Source organism: Ipomoea triloba, chromosome 7 (genome assembly GCF_003576645.1).
Source record: "Ipomoea triloba cultivar NCNSP0323 chromosome 7, ASM357664v1".
Classification (NCBI taxonomy): domain Eukaryota; kingdom Viridiplantae; phylum Streptophyta; class Magnoliopsida; order Solanales; family Convolvulaceae; genus Ipomoea; species Ipomoea triloba.
The window spans coordinates 3,246,481-3,263,495 of record NC_044922.1 but is presented as its reverse complement, the minus strand read 5'-3'; the positions used below and the strand labels follow the sequence as shown (position 1 = coordinate 3,263,495).

At 34.3% G+C, this 17,015-nt stretch overlaps 2 protein-coding genes across 2 annotated transcripts; one reads left to right on the top strand and one right to left on the bottom strand.

Moving 5' to 3' along the window:
- The first annotated feature begins 1,114 nt into the window (after window positions 1-1,114).
- On the top strand, window positions 1,115-4,159 carry LOC116025446 (protein trichome birefringence-like 2). The gene is made up of 5 exons (XM_031266674.1): window positions 1,115-1,815; window positions 2,671-2,863; window positions 2,956-3,146; window positions 3,297-3,455; window positions 3,659-4,159. Exons 1-5 carry the CDS (start codon window positions 1,115-1,117, stop codon window positions 4,005-4,007), a joined length of 1,593 nt encoding a protein of 530 aa, XP_031122534.1. The 3' UTR covers window positions 4,008-4,159.
- A 1,219-nt stretch (window positions 4,160-5,378) lies between these two features.
- Window positions 5,379-13,198, bottom strand: LOC116025819 (homeobox protein knotted-1-like 6). Its single transcript, XM_031267173.1, has 5 exons — window positions 12,615-13,198; window positions 12,133-12,255; window positions 11,835-11,946; window positions 6,478-6,719; window positions 5,379-5,704 (listed from the first exon to the last, which is right to left on the bottom strand). Exons 1-5 carry the CDS (start codon window positions 12,978-12,980, stop codon window positions 5,546-5,548), a joined length of 1,002 nt encoding a protein of 333 aa, XP_031123033.1. The 5' UTR covers window positions 12,981-13,198; the 3' UTR covers window positions 5,379-5,545.
- Window positions 13,199-17,015: the final 3,817 nt, after the last annotated feature.

Below are 17,015 nucleotides of genomic sequence, written 5' to 3'. Positions count from 1 at the left end.
TTTTTTTTTTTTTTTTTTTTTTTGTATATTGATTGAGTTGGAGAAATAAAATGTCCTTTTAAGTACTATTGACTCTATTATAATGTAGTATCTGTTCATAACTATTTTCTCCATTTAATGTGGATTAATAAATATATGAATAATTCATTTAGAAAGGTTGAGTTGCAAACTTAACTAAAAATTTCAGATTTAAACCCTAATAATTAAGTTATCCGAAACGAATATGATTAGTTTGAGAGTATGATTGTAGTTCTTACAATGTTCAAAACTTTGATTACATTTTTTCTTTTATAAGGAAAATCTACCATGGATATATGATAAGTATAGATTTTTATTCAAATGTGGCCGTGCTCTTAGGTGTGGCCGTGCGGTTTACACCACTCAATGTTACGAAATGCACCACTCAATAACATTGAGTGGTGTATTTCATATTTAAGAAATACACCATTGAGTGGTGTATTCCGTAACATTGAGTGGTGCATTTCTTAACATTGAGTGGTGTAAACCGTACGGCCGCACGTAAGGGCGCGGCCACACCTGAATATGACCCTGATAGTATATATTGATTAATATGATAATCATATTCTATACTTTTTGATTAATATGATAATCATGTTCTATACTTTTACTTACTCGGTCACGAGTCAAAAGTAACATTCTTATTAATTACTGAGTATAATTAAAGAGATTATGAAGATTAAATATGTAACCTTTTAACTTTATAGTTGGGGAGATTATGAATAATAAGTATGCAACATTGACCTGTCTAATAAATGATGATTTCAATAAAGTCTACTCTCCATCTGTTACCGCCACAATCTGCCTGCGACCATTCTACCGTTTCCAGTTTTTATTTATTTTGTTTCTCATTCATATTTCCAAACTTTTTTTGAAAACATCGCCGCTACAAAATCCGTCCATTGTAATCTCCGAGCAATCCTTAAAGAACACAAGCAACAACTCTCGAACTCATCGTGGATTCCTAGCAAAGGACAACCGGATTGCCGACGGTTAAGTTTGTCGGGTTGGGATTTGATTTTTCAGTGTTTTAGTGGTCTGGGTTTTTATAGAAACAGTTGAAAGAAAGAAAGGAAGAAGGAAAGAAAGAAAGGGTATGGAGTTGAAGAAACATGCGTTTTCCGGCCAGTTCTCGCCGCATGCATTTCTGCCCAGAAGGAAGTTTTCCGGTTGCTGGCGGCTGAGCGCGGCGGCCGCCTTCTTCATGCTCGGCGTTGCGGTGCTCAACTTCTCGTTCAACAGTTCTGGTTACAGAAATGCCACTGTTTGTTGTTCGCCGGAGGAAAATTTTTCCTCGCCGGAACATTTTTCCGGCGAAGAAAAAGACGGAACCTTTGGTGTTAGAGAAGGGATTTGGAAGAAAACCCAGGAATTAAATCGGCCGGAGAATGGTAAAAACGTGAACTTTACCGGTTTTACTGAGAAAAAAGGTGGTGGGATTGGGAGGGGTAAAAATGGGAGTTTTTCACTTGAAGGGGAGACGGTAAAAAGTGGAGGATCTGAAAATGGTGATCGGAGCAGGGGTGTGGGTGTAGAAATCAGCAAGAAAGGAAGTTCAGTCACTGTAAAAAATGATATGATTGGTGAAAATGGGAGTGAATTACTGAGGAAAGGAAAGAGTTTTTACAGTGATTGTGATATCTTTGATGGTGAATGGGTAAGAGACGACACAAAGCCGTATTATCCTCCCGGTTCTTGCCCGTTTATCGATAGGGATTTTGACTGTCAACTTCATAAGAGACCGGATGATGCCTATGTCAAATGGAGATGGCGACCACATGCGTGTGACATCCCAAGGTACGAGGAATTGTCAATTTAATTAGTACGAGGTTACTATGTTTTTTAGTTAATGTTCCATTGCATTGTAGAATTCAGAGATTAAACAAGCAAACATCTTGATGGACAAGAAATCAAGAATGTTGGCTAACCTCCGCCAAGTTGGTTAGTGGACACTTTTGCTAGATAAGCACAAGGTTCCAAGTTTGATTCCAGTGATAAACAATCAAAGTTTGATTCCAGTGATAAACAATCAATAGCTTTTTTGGTTTGAGTCAGTCATGTATGGGCAATCTAGGCCTTTTTACTAGCTTGTGGTGCTTTGATAGCTAGGATTACAAAACGGGTTTACCCCGTCCACATCCTCCAGTAGTGACTCATCACAAAAAATAGTTTTAAAATAGTTTTGTGGTGCTTTGTTGGTTAGGATTACAAGGCAGGTTTACCCCTTGCACCCTTGCACGTCCTCCAGTAGTGGACTAGTGGCTACGGATTTCCTCGTTACTCCAAAAAAAAAAAGGGCTTATGATCCTTTGTTGGCTAGGATTTTAAAACAGGTTTACTAAGTGCACACCTTCCAGTAATGGAAATTTTAATCTTGATTGAGAATAATTTTTCAATCCCGACCACCACCCTAGGGCACTCACTGCTTTAATCCAAACCTACAAACCACACAGGAGAGATAAACGGGCTTGAGTATGTGTTGGCACAAATTAAATTTGTGAATTTTAGGTAGGAGAATCATGATTGGAACACTCTTTTGGGGAATAATTTTTCAATTCTTATGGTCATATAATGGTGTTTCTGTGTTCATGCTACTTGTGCATAAAACGGCATCGGAATGATATGAAGTAGTATGTTTCTTTTGTCTGCCAGCTTTAATGCAACCGATTTTTTGGAGAGGCTGAGGGGACAAAAAATGGTTTTTGTGGGCGATTCGTTGAACAGAAACATGTGGGAATCGCTTGTTTGCATTCTGCGCCACCATGTTCGTGACAAGAAGAGAGTTTTTGAGATATCAGGTAGGAGCGACTTCAAGAAGAAGGGGTTTTATGCATTCAGATTTGAGGTAACCTGCTAAACCATATGTGGTTTTTCTGGAAACCGATCTGAGCTCAAGTTTAATGTTGTGTTGTATATCGTTCTGGGGTCAATCTGCAGGATTATAACTGTTCTGTGGACTTTGTTAGCTCTCCGTTTCTTGTAAGAGAATCGTCTTTTAAGGGCGTGAATGGTTCTTTCGAGACACTGAGGTTGGACTTGATGGACACGACGACTTCAATGTATAATGATGCAGATATCATAATCTTCAACACTGGCCATTGGTGGACTCACGAGAAAACGTCTCGAGGGTTAGTGCTATACTTGTTTCTTATATGCATTGGTGGTGGTATATTTCATATTCGTGAGTTTGTTTTTACAATCTTGGGGTTGTGCGTGTTAGTTACCAGCTTACCATTTGTTGTATCGATGAAAGACCTTTGCTTTTGGTGACCCTATAGGGAAGACTATTACCAGGAAGGCAATCGTGTGCACCCGAGACTCGAGGTTCTTGAAGCATACAAGAGAGCACTTCACACTTGGGCTAGGTGGGTGGATAAAAACATCAATCCAAACCGAACTCACGTTATCTTCAGAGGATATTCAGTCACGCATTTCAGGTATTACCTCTTCTCTCGACTCTGGTCACACTTTGATGCACGGGAAAAATTCACAGTTCATAGTTCATTCTAGATTTTGATATCCGAAACTTGCAGCTAAAAATTTTGAATTTCCTCGAGCCACATTTCACCTAACAACAGGAAAGAACAAAAAGTAACCATGAGCTCGTAATAGTACACCAATTTAATTTGGTTGTATGCAGGGGCGGTCCGTGGAACTCTGGCGGGCAATGTCACAACGAGACCGAACCATTTCTTAACGAAACGCATTTGGAGAAATACCCTCCGAAGATGGAAGTCCTCGAGCATGTGCTTCACGATATGAGAACGCCAGTGGCATATATGAATATCAGTAGACTTACGGACTATAGGAAAGACGGTCACCCTTCCATTTATAGAGTCTATAGTAAAAGTTCTTTGCAAGCTCAAGATTGCAGCCATTGGTGCCTTCCCGGGGTGCCCGATACGTGGAACGAGTTGCTTTACGCGTCTCTTTTAAAGAGCGGGAGGGGTTCGTGGCAAAACTCTTACGCCCCCAATTTTGCCTCTTGATCTCTCTAACTCTCGCCATAACTTTCTACCCGGCGGCTAACAAATTTTAATCCCTCAGAAGAAATGTACCATTTGTTCAGGTCTTGTATGTGCAGGATGTCCCAATAAGAAGAGTTTAAAGAGGTTGTTGATCTGTACAATTCTGTTTCTGAAAGCGTATACAACAATGTAGCATTCGTTTGTGGCAACTGGCAATTGTGTTCATCTTATTTCTATTGTTGAATCTAACGTATTCCTTTGCTGATGTTTCTTTGTGAATATATATGAACAATTTAGATGCATGAGTACATCGGTGGATGTTTAGGCCGGGAGATCAATTCAGTCTTTCAGGTAACTGCAATTTATTTCTACGGATGACACGAGTCATTCATTTAAATTACAGAACATCAGCATTGTATCCTTGACAGTTGACCACAAAATTGTAAAGATATATATATATATATATATATTGTGTATGCAGGAGAAAAGGTGAATTGAATCTGCAGAGATGATGGTTTACCAGGTGCAATGTTTGAACAAGGTATGTTGATTTTTGAGTATATATATTATATAAACATAAATATGTAGTCTAACAATCATATTAAACTTTTAGTTGAAACGTCAATTTGGCATTAGTGATATCTCCACCTCATTCTTGTGAAGAGCATATAATATAAACATAAATGTACAGTTTAACTATTTTTAGTTGAAACATAACATATCTTTCAATCAGAAGCAAAGAGAAGATCTGAGTGCAAGAATGAGTCCGACCACTTCCGAAATCTTCTAACCAAATCAGATAAACCATCTCCCATGGCACAGTATTGGTGAAATATTTACTACAAAATTTACAGTAAATAGTATTTTATTTATTTTTATTCTTTTAAATTTTATGTAGTCATAATATCTCCTTTAAAAAAGAAAAAGGAAAACAATTTACATTTTTCGCCGGTAATATTAAAAAATTCATTGCAAAATCAACTTTTGATGAAATTATTGATAAATCAATTTTCGTAGGAAAAAATGTCATTTCCAAAACTTACCGATGTTTTTTTGTTTTGAAAATGATATTAATTCTTTGTGCTTCGGTAAGTTGAATAGAACAAATACTACATTGTAGCAAAACAGTAAGCTAGGTTTGTATTAACTATTTATTATGTTAACAATAATTTTGTGCATCACCTCCTTTTATATTAGCTACTCCGTATTTTATTTTCTCTAGTTTTTTTTTTAAAAAAATCAATTAATAAAAGTACACTTGGGATTTCTCCCGGTTATGCATGGATGAATGACATAAGATGAGATCTCACTATATGATGAATGAGATATAAGGATTCAGATGTATGATCTGTATGGTTTGCTTGGATAATTACATTATTAACATTAAATACATGCATGAAGTGGGCTGGTGGATCGTTGTTTTCCTTAAATTTATTATATGCAGAAAGGTTACTGTATGATCAATATTGGCAGCCTAAATCACATTTCCTAAAATGTACACGAATTCGAGAGAGAGAGAGAGCATAATGTAAACGTATATATATTATATATCCCAGACCTTAGTCTTGGGTAAAGAATTGTCCGGCGAGGTTGTCCATAACTGCTAACTGCATATGTTCCGACGGTTTCCAGTGTCGTTTCCTTTGATTTATAAACCAATTGTTTATCTGCTTCTGATCCAACCCCGTCAACTCAGCCAGTGAAATCTTATCATCTTCCTGATTAATAATAAAACAAAAAATTAAAGATTTTTTTCAGAGCTGATAATACCAACCCTCTCTCTCTCTCTCTATATATATATATATATATAATCAGATAAGGTGAGAACTAGTAGTTTTGTGAGAAAGTGCAAACTGCATACTAATCTTTATATGTCCATTAAAGATGATCAGGAACTGAAAATTAAGAATGCATTTAAAAACGCTTAAAATGCATTCACAAATACGGAGTAATTGATAGTGTACGATTTATAATAATGCACTCATATTTGTACACTATTAATTATTGACAGATACACATACACTAAGCATTTCTATAAGCAACATCTTAGTTACAAAATTACCAATATGTTTTTTTCTCATATTTTACTTTATTTTTAGCCATTGATTATCCTAAATGAATCGATGAAATTAGTCCGCACTTCTCACAGAACTAATTCTCATGAGAGCCAAATCATATACTCCGTATATCACTGATTTTACTGTGTACAACCAAAAGTAAATACCAAAAGCTTGGAAGTATGTTATTGGTGCAATGGAGACATTGTCCAACAATGTTCTCATTACACCCGAAACAAATCTCAAAACTTTTTAAGTTATATGCGAAGTAATCAGCATTGTAGACTTTTATATATATATATATATATATATATATATACACACACACACGCAAACACACTATTCACTATACTATATATAATTGTAGATGATAGTATCAACATTATAAAAATTTTGAAATAATTAATGTTAATTAGGAGAGATGGGGAAATTACCGTAGGATAGGGCCACCTGTAGTGACCTTTCCACCATTCAAGTAATATTTGTCTTGCATCTTTTGGTAGTTTCCCTTTCTTCTTCTTCTTTGAGAATTCGAGCTTTAAGCTGCTTATATGGCCGCCATACTTCTGCAGGAGTCTGCTCTTCAGCTCGCGGTCTTCACCCCTTACAGCACTGTCTTGTTCTTCTGCCTCACCGCCGCTATATTCATCATCATCTGACGATACAACACCATCATCTGCCCAGGCCACAACAAACGCAAAAGGATATCAACATTCAGCTTTGTTACATTCTAAATATTATATTACAACAAACTAATAATTAAGAATAACCTATCCCAGCATCATTATATTAAATAAACATGGTTTAAATGTCCTCTATAATATATAGGAAAATTCTACCCTACAGATTAGCATGATAAGTCTTTATCATTCCAAAATAAATGGTAAAACCATTAAGTTTGTATTGAATACAATCCCTACAAAGTCAATGCCTTAATGCATTTTCAAAGGTATGAACCGCGCTGCCGATAGCACTGTGATCTTTCCATTTCCATATGTGAAAAATAACTGAAACCACCATTACCCATCACTATAACTGCTTGAAGTGCCTAGTGCAGTCATCGTACATTCCTACCATAATAACAATAGCAATAAGGGACCCAACCAAATTGATTGGATTGTTGTCTCGGTAATTGCAAGGTTTCGAGTTTGACTCTCAATGTAAGAGACCTATTGGCTTTCTTGGTTTGAGCTAACTAGCTATGTTGGTTTATCTCATTGTGGTCGTCTATCAATTAGGATCACAAGACAAGACTTAATAATTTATCTAGTGCACACTCTCAGATAATAATTGCAGGATCCTCATCACCTAAAACAAATACAGTAACATATAACGACAATGTCGCTAACTTGTTTATGCCCAACTTGTGATGATTTAAGTGTAAGTATATCACCTTGCATTGGGCCCATTGCATAGTTGTTAAAGTCCACTTTTATTAGGCTACACAAAGTAGGATACTGAAGGTTCCAGGTACAGGAAGCATTGGGTCAGCTACAATGGAGGCCCATATGAATTCTTTTCCCCATTTTCAAGGTACTGAATGAATGAATGAATGGCTGAAAGAAAGAGTTTTACTGTAGGGAGTTGGAGAGTTTGGAAGAAAAGTAAATGCAGGGGCCCCACAGGGAAGGGGGACCCATGACTGGGACTGAACAGATGTATGCTGGGATTTGACAGCCAGTATGATAAATGCAGAGGATCAGTCTCAGTGCGTTCTGGAGAAAGCTGAGAGTGTAGTATTGCATAGTATAGTATATGTGAGACTGATTGAGAACAAAAAGGGCAGCGTAAACCACGGGAGTCCATGTGAAGCCTCTAAACACCAGCCTACCACCCGCCCTATCCGCTTCTGCTTTCTCTTTCTCATATAAAAGTTGACTATTGTGGAGCCCACAATCCCCCCTCTTCTTTTATTTCACCAGACAATTTTAACCCTGCTCTTTCTTGCAAATTCCCTACACTTCCCAACTCAACTCTCCTCCTCAAAAATCACTACCACCATTGGGATTTTGATTCAACTCCACCTTAACCTGCATTAGCCTAATCCAAAAAACCAAAACCTTAGTCCTAGACTATGTTTTAGACATCTCATTTCTCAATACTAACTTTCCCAAAGGTGTTCCTGCATACACACGGACGGACTTCATATTTAAGCGACTCAAATCTGTTCAACTTGAGATAAAGTCTTTGGGTCTTCTAGTCTTTTCTTAAACTCTATATGTAGTCCACTCAACATCTTTTACCAACCATTTGCATGTGGTTGGCCTTAACATGTATCCAAAAGGGATTGGTCATCACCATAAACCCATCCATTTACTAGTGACAACGATATCACGATCTCGTTCAGATCTCGTTCAACGTATCTCACCCATCCTACCAAAAGCTTTTTTCTAATCTTCATCTTGACCAACTCACCATTTACATTAAAGACAAAACCAAAAAACAAACATATTTAGATTTTTAATTTCTTTTTCAACAAGAATAAAACAGAAACATTACCAAACTGCCCCTAAACTTTTCATCAAATCCTGAATGTTGAAGACACACTGTTGGAACATGCTTCAACCATGCATATACTAGTATAAAGCACAAGCACACCAGATAGGGAGTGTGCACTGTTATGAGCTATAGAAAGTCACAGCTTCAAATTACAGTACTTTAAGATGTGTTCTGGCATTCAGGTGTATGTATTCTACTGCAAAAGGACATCGACATTCCATGTAAACTTAGATTTAGGCCAACATTATATACTATACTGCAACATGCTAGTTGTCAAACATAGGAGAATAAAACATGTTTGTTTTGGTTAAAATTCTCACTATAATATGGTTTCAAATAAGGTCCCAGATTTAGCCCTTAAAATCAGCTTAGGATAAATATATAAGGTTTTTACCCAAAACACAGTGGCAATCAAGGAATTAGGAAATACAAAGTGCAGTTACTAATGGGAGAAATTTGTCAATTGTCTAGAGAGATTAAATCTTTGAAAGGAAAATATTCAAAATAGATAATTCATTTTATTATATATTTCTCCAATTTGGAAAACAAAGAATGGCGAATAGAAAACTGGAGAATTGAAGTAAAGGTGGCCAAAAGATTTAGCACTTCAAAACATTTTAACAAGTAATAATGCATTACATATTTCCCAATGAGTTATGACAACTTTAGCAAATACTCCAAAACATCTACAGTTCAAGAAAAGAAAGTAAAAAGAACAGCCTATATCCAGCAGCATATTAGCAATCAAAACATGTGATCATATGCATATCGAGCATCCCAGTTGCAAATTCCATTTTGTCTGTTTAAAAGTTAATTTATGCACACAAGTCCAAGTGCCAACTGAAAAGTTACAAATTAAAATATAATACATCACTGGAGAAGGCAAATATATATTTTAAACAAAGAACAATAGTAGTTGTAAACTATGCTTAGATAATTTTATACCTTAAAAAAGTTGTCCAATTAAGGACTACCGACTACTTTCTATTAACAGCAAAATCTGAACACCAAACTGCAAGATCTCCACTCCCTGGAGATGGAGATCACAGCAGCTTTTAGCCTTTAGGTCAATAGAGAAATATAATATCATATCATCATTATATACTTGGCACTAATTTAATATGATTATTAAATTTAAAGAATGGATTGAAGTAAAGGTTGATCTGAAAAGCGGAAGATCCCAATTGTACTTGTCTGCCTGATTATACTGTTAAGAAATCAAATAATTTATCGAAGCTGCAAGGCAAGATCATGAAGTTTTTACAAAGAGGAGCTCAGCAAAAAAATCCTACAATCAATTTCAGAAAGCTTAAAATTTTCTATAGTATCACATGATCCATATATTGGATCCATAAGCTTCTGTCTCATGATAAGCACGAAGGATAAAACCAAAACCATATATATGTTCCTTTAACTTCTTATTTAACTGAAATCTGCATAAGCAACTTCCTCCAAATGGATATATACATCATTTTATCTTCTTAACACTTGATCTGGAATGAATGCTTCGAAAAATGCAATGCTCTATCCTAACTTGAAAATCTTTAAAAGCGATCACGCATGGCAATAATTTGATTAACAAGACAAGTTCATTCATTTCACAACAGGTCGAAATAAAACCAGAAATAGAGGGAAGTCGGCAAAAGTTGAGACTTATTAATATTGGCTAGACTTATAAAATACATGAAATATAAGAATGAATCAGAATTATGGTGAAAATGTGTCATCATATTTTTAAAAGCAACCATTTGTACTCCAAAGTGACCATCATTTTGGAAATTAAGCAAAATTCTTCCAAGTGTAAGAGATTATTAAGAAGATACCGGTATCCCTCCTCCAAATCAATTGTAAATAAAATAAACTATGGCATTAAATTTCGATCCCATATGAGGCATTCTTTGTGAAATTATTCATGCACTACCGCACACGTGTAAAAATGCTAACAAAGAAAATTAAATGAAAAGTTAAGCTCCCTACTCAAAATGTTGTACTGATTATTAAATTGCACCAAATTATAGCAAATAAATAAGTGATATAGTATGTATAATTTATCATTGTGTGAAACTAGATTGGTGAGAAAGTAGACTGCAGTTACATTAAATCCAGTCTCTTTATTCTCACTCTCATTTCAATAATATTTTTGCTTTGTTCTTAGATTAAACAAAATGAAAATGTCAGGTAAGGCTAAAGGAGGGTTTCTTATCTGAATTAGTGTTTTGAGTAACTACTCTGATTACCAGTTTTTGTCTAGACTTCATCTGGTGCTCTATATTACTATATAGCAACAAAAAAAAAAAACAAAAAATCTCTTAAGAAACCATGACTTTAGCTTAGTAGTACAAAGTAGGTCATTGCTAAAGGTATTAAATTGGAAACTCTGACTCTCTGCGATCAAAAGATAATTGCCATTCTGAGGGAAGGTGAAACATACATATTCTGGCTGCACCAGACATAAAACTTTACAGTAACAGTTATAAATGAACGTGTTCTCTGTCAATATAAGTTCTCAAGGAAATAAAGATCACATATATGAATAAAGAGTGATGAAAAAGAGAAAAGGACATTTACTGTCTCCAAACAATGAAAATACTATAGTAAAATGACATTTCAAGTGTGAAATGTCAAAATCAGAATCTGAATCTGAATGCTAAAGTTCTCTACATGCACGCTTCATTTCTCTGACACCAAATAAAGGGCAAGAGAGGAGAGAAAAAAAAAACAATTAAAAAACTAAAACTAAAAGGTAACAAGCACCAGTTTCACAAACCAAAAAGATGAGTGGGCAAATGATACTGAACTGGAAAGAACAAGATCTCAGTATTTATGTGAGGTCTCGTTAAGGTTTGCTGCTTCCTAAACTTGAATAGGAACAATAAAGAGGATGGTAAATACCTATTCTCATTCTCAGCCACAAATACCTTCAAAAAATTTTCCCATATTCACAAGGACAGACAAACTCCAAAATCTAAAGCAGAAGAAACAGTCCCCAATCTTAGACTATCCTCTTAAATCAACCTCATTAAGACCCGTCCGTAGTTCTTCTTTCCCATTGCTTCACCACCACCACAGCAGAAACATAAATGAGAATCTTTTGTTTCTCTTTTACAAGACCTAGGACAACACAGTTCAAAGGGTTTCACTACATCTAAAGACGAACACAATGTAAACACTTGCAAGTCTGGATTTTCAGTAATGTTGTCACATAAAGCTTATCCCATTTTCTCATGATCTCTAGAAAAGAAAAGAAAAGAAAAGGAGATTAAAAAAAGAGTGAGGGAGTGAGTGGGAGAACCTTTGCAGAGGTTGCTGAGTTGAGTTTCGATCTTGTTGAGGAAGGTTTTAGCTTCATCGAACGGCCTGGAAAGATCTGATTTGTACTTCACCAAGATGTCACAGTACGTTTCCTGGAGAGGGAAGGAATCGGATATATAGAAGCTAAAGTATTCAAACAAACTGTACTGTTTGAATAATTTCAATATAAAATCCATCGAAGAAAAGTCAAATAGACACATGAACACATAGCGTGCAGTTTGTGTGTGCAGCGAGGTAGAGAGAGAGAGAGCGAGAGAGAGAGGGAGAGGGAGAGAGACCATGAAAATATCGAGCTCGGGATCATCTCCGAAGCATGTGGAAACACGACTGTCATGCTTAAACAAGTCGTTTTCTCGCCTGATTTCATCCAGAAACGACGCGATCTCCGGCGGCGCTCCCACCTGAAAACACCACCAAAACGCACGACTAAATAGGCATCCCAAACCAAAACGTAGAGCTTAAGCTTCAGACATGGCTTAATATATGCATAGATATACTCGACTTTTTAGCAAACACATAAAAAGCATAAACTATCACTGGCTGCATTTCATTAACTGACCCAATCACCATAATATCCCGAAAAATCACGGAATCAGAAGAACTAAGCAGTCACAAAGCGACAGTAACGTTCGAAAGAAGTAAAGCCAGAAATTAAGCGAGCAAAAACGGTTAGGTTTCTTAGAGCAGCGGTTACAAACACGCCGTATATTCTGAGCTTTAGGGAATTGCTTCATCTGTTCATATAGATTAGTAGTCTAACCTTCTGGCAATCAATATAAGCCTCTAAGAGCTTAGGATAAGAAGGATGAGAAGCGATTTTAGCTTTGATCAAGCCGATACCGTCGTCGTCGTCGTCTTCCTTCTCCCCCGCCGCGTCCTCGCGCCTACCGCCGCCGCCGCCCCTCCTATAAACATCGGGAGCCACGGACGCGGCCTCGGAGACGACGGAGCAAGGGAAGCTGCCGGTGGCAGTAAGGTCGTCGGAGGCGAACACCGGAATCCGATCGGGCGCGGATGAGGAAATCAGGCCGTGGTAGGTGTATCCGCAGTCCATCAGATTCTCCGGCGACATCAAAGCCCTGTCGCCGTAATCCGGCGTGGAATGAAACCCGAACATCCCATCCATCACGGCGCAGCTAAAACTACTGCGATTATGGAGTGTATATAAAGAAAAATAGGAATCGTTGCGAGGAATATATAGAAGATCACATGTCGAGTAGGGATAGGGTTTTGCAGGATTTGTAAAAAGACGAAAATTGTTTTTGGGGGAAGAAAGCAAAAGAGTAAGAGGGTTGAGGCAGGCTGGAGCTTTTGTGGGATGGCGTTGGAACACAACCACGTAGAACTACTGAAGAAGATGTATTAATTACTGCTTCTCTCCTTTCTTTTTCTTTTTTTTTCTTTTTTTTTTTTTAAAATTATTACGGAGTACGGTAAATTTTGTGTGGGGTTGGCCTCTTTTTCTTCTTCCAACACCATTTTAATTTTTATATAAATACATTTCAATTATTTGGTTACTAAATTTGATCCATTTGAACAATTCAAAACATAGAAAACATTAATTAAATTAATAATTGGAAAGTAAAAATGAAAATGCAACTATAATTGATGATTAACAAAAAATAAAATACATTCTTTAAAAAAACTTTGAAGAGTAATACTATACATTCTTATATGAGCACTTAATATATATATATATATATATATATATATATATACTAGTATTTTGTACGCGTTATGCGCGAAAATTTATACCCAATATTAAAATATTAATAAATACAAATAATTAAAATGTATAATTCAAATTATATATACACAAATAATATATGTATTTTATACACATATATATGATTTACCATTCATAGAAATTTAATTAAAATATAATTAACCATTAAATTAATTATATAATAATTTTAATAAAATGACAATTAAAGAATGGGAAAAAGATATGATAGATATAGGTGTATAGTAATAATGATTAAATTAAAACTAACGGTGTAAGGATAGTTTTGTATAACAAGAATGTAGTAGGGACAATTTTGTCAACTAACATTAAAGTGTACAACATTTAAAATAAAATGTACACATTCATTAGCATCCAAAAAGNTATACACAAATAATATATGTATTTTATACACATATATATGATTTACCATTCATAGAAATTTAATTAAAATATAATTAACCATTAAATTAATTATATAATAATTTTAATAAAATGACAATTAAAGAATGGGAAAAAGATATGATAGATATAGGTGTATAGTAATAATGATTAAATTAAAACTAACGGTGTAAGGATAGTTTTGTATAACAAGAATGTAGTAGGGACAATTTTGTCAACTAACATTAAAGTGTACAACATTTAAANATTAATTATATAATAATTTTAATAAAATGACAATTAAAGAATGGGAAAAAGATATGATAGATATAGGTGTATAGTAATAATGATTAAATTAAAACTAACGGTGTAAGGATAGTTTTGTATAACAAGAATGTAGTAGGGACAATTTTGTCAACTAACATTAAAGTGTACAACATTTAAAATAAAATGTACACATTCATTAGCATCCAAAAAGATAGACATAAATCAATGATATAACCTTGATTGGGACTTATGATGTTTTTAGATATATATATATATATATATATATATATATATATATATATATATATATATATATATATATATATATATATANATATATATATATATATTATGATCAAGTGAGAACTATAGGTCAAATTTGATCGTCGATCTATGATGATCTAAGGGGTGTAAAATAAGGAAAAACGTGGTAACACTTATATTCAAATTAAAAGTGTAATACACTATTCAAAACCAGCGATTGCACGATGCGCGATAAGTTTTAAAATCTTATTAGTTTAGAGTGAACATTTACATATTAGTAGTTGCATGCACTTATAATTGTTATGCAATTCTCATAAGAAACATGATTTTCATCACACATGCGCGAGGATGAGTTCAAATGAGAACAATATTTTATTATAAAAAATGAGGACTGATCGCAACCATCCATCATTATTCATCAATGGCGGAATATAGAGTCCCGAGGGTTAAAGTGACAACATGCTCCCAAGTAAAAATGAGGACTTAATATGATCCATCAATTTGAATAGGTCAACAGTTAATGGTTGCTTAAAAATAATTAGAAAAAGAGTTGAGTCTATTTTATAAATATTACAATTTAAAAGTTTTTAATAATTATAAAATTTATCTAGTCTTTTTCTTACTAAAAGTATTAACTATTAATGAATCATAATGAATGGTTAATTGTAACCCGTTATCACTTTTTACATGAGAATCTTGTTTTCACTTGAACTATCATCACTTTTTACATGAGAATCTCATTTGAACTATCATATATGTGTGTGTGTTGCCCAATTAAGAATTAAGATTCGTGTTGGAAAAACATATGGACAACAATAGTCAGGCCAAATGTCCAAATACCACAAGTCCTTTAGAAACCCAAATTCATACTTGTGACCACGGTGCATAGACATGTCATGACATACTGTACACTATTACACTTGATTTTGCATTAATTTAATCAACTTAATATATATGCACCTATCAATGTACAGCTACTAATTTAATTTTTCATATTTCAATAAATACATTTTGTATGAGACTATCTCACTACGAGATATGTACTATATTTTTAATTAAAATATACTTTGCACTATCTTATATCAATGCATAGAAAAATATTACGAAATATATTTTAACTAAAATGTATTCAAACGCCTTACGTTAGATGGTCTCACACAATACTTACTTTATTTTAATTTAAATATGTTAGAGATTTATAATGATAATATTTGATTCGTTAGGGAACGGTACACATTTGTGATGGCTTAGTGTTAAGGTGTAACACATAATTATAGCATATAAGACGTTAGATAACATAATGTTCACTGATTTGGCATGAAAATTTTTAAGTTCTCTCGTATAATTTTAAAGTACATATAGTTAAAATAAAGATGTGTAATGGTTATTGGTAGTTTTTTTCCGTGTAGTTTAAGATTTTCACTGTCGAACATAGTGATTAATTCTTTTGCTGAATTGTAGGCACCTCTATTGAATATAATAATTATTGGTAGTTGGCATTATTATTAATAACACATTCAACCAACTTATTCATGTTTCAAATTTAAATAACTACTATAACTTCCTTATCCATTATAAATTGAAATTGTTTTCAGCCAACAACCTATAACAATTTAACATTCTTTGGATTTTACTTACAACATTGAAATTTTAATAATTTATTAATTTTCTTTATAATCTATTTAGTTTTGGTATTCATATGCAAACTAGAGAATTGGTCTGTCAATCTACTTCCCTAAATTTTCCACCTTCAATTGTGGTAAACCATCCATATTTTTCCCTAAAATACTCTTAGTTTTTATAGTCATTAAAAGATTATATTGAAACAATAAAATGTTAAGAACTAAAATGAATGGCAAGAAATAATTAAAGAACTAAAAATATAATTTTTTTAATATTAAATTAAGAGCAATTGGGAGGTGTTAATGTCTTGCCCACCTGAAAGTGAGAAAGTCTACACCAGTGATCTTATGCATGTCACGCGTTTCCATAGAGTTAGGGAGACCATATAGTCTGGCTCACTCCTGGGTCCCCCTCCCAGTATGATCCAAAAAAAAAATAAAAAAATTAAGAGCAATCCTATATACTTCTCACATATTTTCTTTACAAACTTTCCCATCATGTTGCCGCATCATCTGATTAATAAATAAATTTATTTTTTCATTAGTGGTCAGGTTAACCAATTTATGAGCACTTAATAAATGTAAGCTTCTAAGCCACATTATGAAGGAAAAGTTTGGAGGAAAAATTCAGGAAGAAAAAAGTAACATTTTCGTCAACACAGTATAAATAAATATGTACAAAAATAAATAATAGTATTTTTTTTTTTTTGCATACGATATCCAATATCACCACCAGTGTTAAATTATTTTTAGTTCGGTCCAAGACATACCGACAAACTATTATAATAAAACTCTTGTAAAGAATTGTTGGTTATGAGAACTAAGTCTTATATTAATAGATAGACATATCTCATACCAATGTCAACAAATCCCACCAATGATTCATTGACAACAAGAGTTGTAT